This window comes from Myotis lucifugus, unplaced genomic scaffold (assembly GCF_000147115.1).
Source record: "Myotis lucifugus unplaced genomic scaffold, Myoluc2.0 scaffold_54, whole genome shotgun sequence".
NCBI classification, from domain to species: Eukaryota; Metazoa; Chordata; class Mammalia; order Chiroptera; family Vespertilionidae; genus Myotis; species Myotis lucifugus.
Genome location: NW_005871102.1, coordinates 4,207,555 through 4,214,996, shown reverse-complemented (window position 1 = coordinate 4,214,996; position 7,442 = coordinate 4,207,555). Strand labels below are relative to the sequence as shown.

Below are 7,442 nucleotides of genomic sequence, written 5' to 3'. Positions count from 1 at the left end.
TGCTTTGGAGCTGTTGGATTTAATGTTGCGTTTTGGCTCTTCCTTTTTCACCCACCCCCAGCTTCGTTTAGCTACTTTTACCGGCGCCTCCGCTCATCCTATAAATTCTAACTCAATAGCACCAATATGTAAACTATGTGCAAAAACTGGAGCAAGGAGGGGGGGAGGCTTACCGCATATTCTTCTGGTGTAACCTTAAGAATATCAAATACCACGGCATCAAAGCTTTTCTTCAATTCAGAACCCTTGTCACTTAAAGATTCAGAACTGCTACTTTTCTGTTAAAGTAAAAGAAAACGCAGCCATTTTAATACTATCTCCTAGTCAATGTCACAGAAACGAGATTGGCATTAACAACTGAGGAAACCTTACCATTTGCAACAGCATGGATGGAACTGGAGAGCATTATACTAAGCGAAATAAGCCAGTCAGAGTAATATAAATATCACATGATCTCACTCGTTTGTGGAATATAATGAACAACATAAACTGATGAACAAAAACAGATCCAGAGACAGAGAAGCATCGATCAGACTGTCAAACCTCAGAGGGAAGGTAGGGGAGGGTGGGAGTAAGGGGGAGAGATCAACCAACGGACTTGTATGCATGCATATAAGCCTAAACAATGGACACAGACACCAGGGGGGTGAGGGCATGAGTGGGGGGTTGGGGGGGCACTAGGGGAATAAGGACATATATGTAATACCTTAATCAATAAAGAAAAAAAATTTAAAATAAAAACTGAGGAAACGGAGTAGAGTGGGGTTAACAGATGCTGCAGGGAAGTTGGGCAGAATGTGTTGCTGATCTGGAAAAGCACCAGATAAAGGTCAGGCAACTAGAAGCCTAATCTCAGCTTCAGGCTTTTAGGTTCCTGAGTAGGTCATTTTGTCGTCTGTCAGTTTCCGCACCCTGACAACCCTATCATTTCTACAGAAATAAAAGATTTTAATAAGTTAAATGATTTTCAAATGGGTTAAAAAGGAAGTTTAGAGAGAAGGATATACCTATTTATAATTTTTAAACTTATTTTTACGAAGAAAATGAAAGATTATTTTCATAACATGAACCACAAGAAAATGTTCAGAACTCTATTATTAAATAATCCAATACTATTTGTGAAGTGAATGTCTGTATGTGATACTATTCTTCCTATTATATTACAAATTTAAGTGTTTTCTACTTTAAGATTACTATTTTATGTTTGAGTTTGCTATTGTTACATGTAGACCAAAAAGTGGCTTTTGGCTCTGAATATCTTACTTCTGGTTAGTTTCCATTTCCTTTGTACCACATGATAAAAAGTGTACTCTGCATCTTTTGGCTGAAATCAGAGCTTCATCACTGTAACAATATTTAGATTATGCTCTACTAAATGGAAGCAGGAAATCAGGCACAGTTAATGACACAAAAAATTTCACCAAAGTTTCAATTACCAAGGTATAAAATGTTAGCCTCTTAGCTGTTAGCCACCAATTTTGAGCACTTGTCCTTCTGCCTCATTTTTACTGTTCCCCTCCCTTTCAGGAGCAGCTAATTATCGGGACAGTTACAAAGGAAGGGATCCATCATTAATTCTGGAAAGCTCTCAACCATAATTACTTCAAATATTTCTCCTGCTCCCCTTTCTCCTCCGGCAGTCCCACTATGCGTATGTTACACCTCTGGCACCGTAACACAGTGCTTGGATAATGTTCCACTTTTTCATTCCATAAATGACTATTCTACATAGTTTTATTTGATGTGTTTAATCTCTGTAACTATGACAAGCTTACAGTATGTCAACAACATTATTTTATGTCCTAAGACTAATATAGAAATTTATTCATAATGCTAAGCATTCAAACAGAATTCAGTTTAGCAGTATACTAATCCAGTAACTGCCCAGATAACTAATTACATCAGTCAAGTACTAACCTGGTAATTAAACATAATGGTAATTTTTTCCAAGTTTTTAACTGCTTCAAGGCAAGCTAGCAAATCATAATGGAAGTTTCCCTGGTCATGAAAACGAGTAATCACTTTCCTTTTGTCCTTACAATTACAAGGGATGTGCTTCTATCTGCTTCTCCAATATTAGGAAATACAACAGCGAGGATAAGAAGCTAAGCAGTACTTAGCATAATGCACTCTGAGAGAGCAGTTAGTAACTCTTTATTCAACACAATTCTAAACAAAGTACACATTTCTAAAAGTCTGAAACAAAGTTTACTGTAACTCTACTGATACTGGAAGCTTTGAGAGCTTAGGTTAAGAATAAAGGTATGTAATACTTTCAACAATCAAGATAAATTTTTTAAAAAAGAGTAAAGTTACTGAGAAAAAAGAAGTCAATCACCCAGAGAAGTATCTTGTTCATTCGGTAAGCTTATCACATTTATGAGAAATCTGCATTTTAACATATTACTAGATCTGTACTTTAAGAGAAGGTGAAAACTATTTTTATATCTGAAGCCTGATGTAACTCATTCACTTTTAGGAAAGTCAACAAAATTTTGTATATAAGTGAAATGATCTATTTTATTTAACAAATAACTGTGTACTGCTTCATGTAATACTAGACAAATGTTTCAGGATAGTTATGAATATACTATACATATACACATATACTTAATTTATTAAAGTAATATGGTTATAAATATACCAAATAAACACACATATAATACAAACATACATAAACATAGAATCCCTGAGGAAGAAAAGCTATGTATAAATTTGTGAAAAAATTATTAAAAAGTATTTTTAAGTGATAGTTTCAAAAATAAAAACGCTCCCATCTGTTTAAGGGATCAGGAAAACACTTTCCTGAAAGTATAGCATTTGAAACAGGTTTTGAAAGACAGACAAAATGTATTTTTTGTGTAGTGAGAAGGAGGGACACATCAGAAAGAGAAAAGAAATTCCAGGTAAAAAAAAATGACATAGGCAGGTATAAACAGAAGTAGGAAAAACTAAGGTTTATATATATTCTTTCATGAGACTATAAATTTCATTTTATAGAGGATTAGCAGCAGTTAAATCCATTAGAGAACAAATTTAGGGCCATTTTGAGAAAAGTCTTGAATGCAAGGCTGAGGGTCATTTGTATTTAATTAGGCAATGAGGAACCACAAATAGTTTCGGGGTACAATAAAGTTTAACAGCTATATTTTAAGAATACTAAAACTGAACTGCAGTCAAATGGACCAAACCCAGCTTAGTAGAAGTACAAGATCAAACTAAAAAGCTGTTGCAATAATTCAGACAAGAAATAATAAATGACCAAACGAAGACAGTGCTAGCAGAAATAAGGAGGAAAGGACTGGACCCTAGAGATAAAGTGTGGGGGATAGACTGTGAGGCAGCTGCCAAGGATCTCTCTCTTTGTAGTCACACCCTTGTGTAATCTTCTCAACTTGAGTGGGAGCAGGACCTATGACCTGTTTCTAACCAACAGAATAAGCAGAGATGAAAGGATGGTACTTCCAGGATTACATTACAGAAGACAGTTAACTTCGGTTTTGCAGTTAATTGTGATAGGCAAAGGGGAAGCAAGTTAATGAGAAATCTAAAAATTCAAACTTAGATGGCTATAGAGATGGAGATGCTATCAACAGAAGTCAGAGAGAGGGGATGGACTATTTTCTTTACAGGTTGTGCAGCAGTAACTTGATTCTGTTCATTTTGCAATTAAAATGTCTGGTCCTTCAGAAATGTTTAATAAAATTTATGAGGGAAGCCAGAGCTAGAGATAAAAATATGGAAATTATTTTTATAAGACAAATAATAAAAAGTACATGCTTAGAATAATTTCAATAATAACAAGACCCAAATAATGGTTTGGGGCAAAATGAAGTTATTAAAGAAATTTGAGGCCAAATTTGAGGCCATTATTCTCAAGCTATATAATAAGAGAAAAATAAAGAGCACAGAAGCTGGATGCTAAAGTAATTAAGGAAAGCAGGCAAGTACCCTAGATTTATAGACAAAAGAGAAAAAAAAGGTGAGGCAAAAATAAATTGAGATATTAACTAGAGAGGTGAGCACCGGTTCCACCTTCATCTCCATCCTTAACACTCTAAGCTACATCACCAGAGTAGCCCTGCCTAATCCAGCCTCATGGCTCTATAATCTCCTTCAATGGGCTTGAAATCAAGGGATCTAGATAGTGACCAAAAGTTATACATACAATTCCAAATAAAAGAATCTTTATTTGTTCCACTTTACTATTGCCCTCAAGGTTCATGGCATATAAAAACACCCATAAAAGAAATTCTAGGTATCCTATAAAACTAAACCCAAGAAAGGATTTTAAGTAATCATTATCTGTCAAGCATTTTAAGTAGATAAGGATTAGCTGTTTCTAAGATGCACAGTGAACATCTAAATGGCACAATTAAAACGTTTGGTTTTTAAACTAAAAAAATTTTAGCCCCTTTTCAAGTTCTGATTTAAATCTGTGAGCAATGATAATACTTGAAAAGTTAGAATGCCAGGTAAGAAACTTTACAAGGCAACTTCTTTAATGCCTTACCTCCGAAGCGGTAGCAGCAACATTAACACTGCTTGCCTGCCCGTTCAGTAGGTCCATGCTTCCCACACATCAGTCCTGATGCTGTGTTAACAGCACAGAAGACTGACTGACTGCTTCACGTCCAAGGCCACAAATACATTATTATTCCTGTAAAAAAAGAAACAAAATTTTAAATGTGTGTTTAATTATTACTGAAAGTTTAAGAAACCAAATCAATGCCTATCACCATGTCAAGAAAGACATTTTTTCAACTTTACCGAATTCTTTCTTATTCAGTTAAATCACTGAAGCCAGTTTGAGGACAATCCTATATGCTATTTTCACATGATCAGAAACACCAAATGGACAGTGTTCAATGCATGTTACTTTATGGTTCTTCATCATCAAAGCAGAAGTGCAATTTTTCACTTATTGTGAGACAAATTCAAAATTTTTTTTTTTTACTTTTAAGTAAATAAAGTATTAAAAAGCATGTGGCAGAGTAACACATGGCCTAACAATAAATTTTTAGAGTTCTAAATGACATCCTTAAATCAACAATGAGTAAGTTTACCGTGGCTGATAATCTAGTTTACAAAGATATTACAAATAAATAAAGTATTATGGAATGTGTAATAAAAATACCACAATATGTATTTATTTGTATAGGGTTTTAAAGTTTATTGAATATCTTCAATCCACTGTCTCACTTATCTTCACAACTACCAATAAGACTAATTAAGGAAGATATTAATTAGAAACAGCCTCTGAGGACAGAGGATGGTAAATGAGCAGCCAAGAATAAAATTCAAGCTATCTAAACTTCTGGTCAAATATTCTCTCCACAACACTGCATTTCTGTCCACTTCACTGGAAGTCAGAATATTTACCTGACTGAGGTAAATAATCCCTTTCCACAAATAGCTTCAACTATCTAGGGCAGAATTTCTTCCTCTCTGAAAATTAAAGGAGTAAATGGACCTTAAGTTTCCTTTCCAACTATAAATTTCTATGATGGCTTTCGTTCATTTTTTAATTTTATTGTTCAATTACAGTTTACATCTAGTATTATTATGTACTAGAGGCCCGGTGCGTGACATTCGTGCACTGGGGGGGGGGTTCCCTCTGCCCGACCTGCACCCTCTCCAATCTGGGAGCCCTCAGGGGAGCCCTCTCCAATCCGGGAGTTTCTGTCTGTCTTTGCAATCATATGAGTGAATTGTCTGAGACCCCCAACCCAGTTTGGTTTGTCGCTCACAGAATAATAGAGGCATTTTTTTTCTTTGCTTCATTGGTGGAGATTTCCTGGAAGTTTTAGGATATCTTCCCTTTAATTTTTCCTAGACACTGTGATTTTACTTATATCTCTCACCTTTGCTTTCCCTCCATCCCCCATCGCAACAGTAACTTGCTCCAGGCTCACTTTGCTCTAGTGTCTAGGAGAGCCATCTGCCACCAGAACTACGATTCCCAGCATTCCTGGTGCTCCCCGTGCTGCTGGGAGCAACCGAGGGAGCCACATCCCCCCAAACCTCCGGCTCTCCCACTCTGCTCTCCACCCAGTGCCTGTGTATGCAAATTAACCTGCCATCATTGTCGGGTTAATTTGCATACTCACTCCTGATTGGCTGGTGAGTGTAGTGGAGGGATGGTCAATTTACATGTTTCTCTTTTATTATATAGGATTGTTTCAGATGTACATCATAGTGGTTAGACAATCATATACTTTACAAAGTGGTACCTCAGATATTTCCAGTACCCACCTGGCATCATACATAGTTATTGCGCATATATATATATGGCTAATATACTAAGTGTCCATCCGATCGATCACTATGACACACACTGACCACCAGGGGGCACATGCTCAACACAGGAGCTGCCGTGACTTGGAAGCAGTGGTTCTCGGGTGACGCACCCTGAAACCAGAGAGGAGGGGGCCCGATTCCTCGCGGGGCCACGTGATTCCACCTTCAGCCATAGGTTATGTTGTTGCTGGGGCACTGTTGCCCCAAATCTGGTTTACTGCACACTTGTGTTTGCATTCTACACCCTGTATCACAGCAACTCTGCAGAGTGCCCTCTTGCACTTCGGGACCCCTTGGGGGATGTCAGAGAGCTGGTCTCGGCCTGATCCTGGCGCAGGCCAGGCCGAGGGACCCCACCTGCCAGAGGGACCCCACTCACTCCGCAGATGCCCTTCGAGCCACAGTGCCACCCCAGGTGTTGCTGGCCAGGGAGGGACTACGGGAGGTTGGCTCTAGGGTATATCCAGCCTGTCTTGCCCAGTCCTGCCTTGCCAGCCACCTTCTAATTAATTTCCTTTCAATGTGCACAAATCCGTGCACTGGGTCACTAGTATTGACTATATTCCCTATGCTGTACTTTACATCTCCATGACTGTTTTGTAACTACCAATTTGTATATCTTAAACCCTTCACCATTTTCACCCAGTCCCCCAACCCCCCTCTCCTCTGGCAACCACCAGTCTGTTCTCTGTATCTATGAGTCTGTTTCTGTTTAATTTTTTAGATGCCATGTATAAGTGAAATCATATGGTATTTGTCTTTCTCTGACTGACTTACTGCACTTAGCATAATACCCTCTAGGTCAGGGGTGGGCAAACTTTTTGACTCGAGGGCCACAATGGGTTCTTAAACTGGACCGGAGGGCCAGAACAAAAGCATGGATGGAGTGTTTGTGTGAACTAATATAAATTCAAAGTAAACATCATTACATAAAAGGGTACGGTCTTTTTTTTTTTTTAGTTTTATTCATTTCAAACGGGCAGATCCGGGCCCGCGGGCCGTAGTTTGCCCACGGCTGCTCTAAGTCTATCCATGCTGTCACAAATGGTAAGATTTTATTCTTTTTTACAGCCAAGTAATATTCCATTGTATATATGTACCATAGCTTTTTTATCCACTCATCCATTGATGGGCACTTGGGT

At 37.9% G+C, this 7,442-nt stretch overlaps 1 protein-coding gene across 1 annotated transcript in view; it reads right to left on the bottom strand.

Annotated features, from left to right (window-relative positions):
- RALGPS2 (Ral GEF with PH domain and SH3 binding motif 2) overlaps nucleotides 1–7,442 on the bottom strand; it is a 120,885-nt gene that overhangs the window by 81,242 nt on the left and 32,201 nt on the right. Inside the window, 2 exon segments of the mRNA XM_006088956.3 lie at nucleotides 174–278; nucleotides 4,514–4,660. Coding sequence (XP_006089018.1) covers nucleotides 174–278; nucleotides 4,514–4,570 — 162 coding nt within the window. The 5' untranslated portion in view covers nucleotides 4,571–4,660.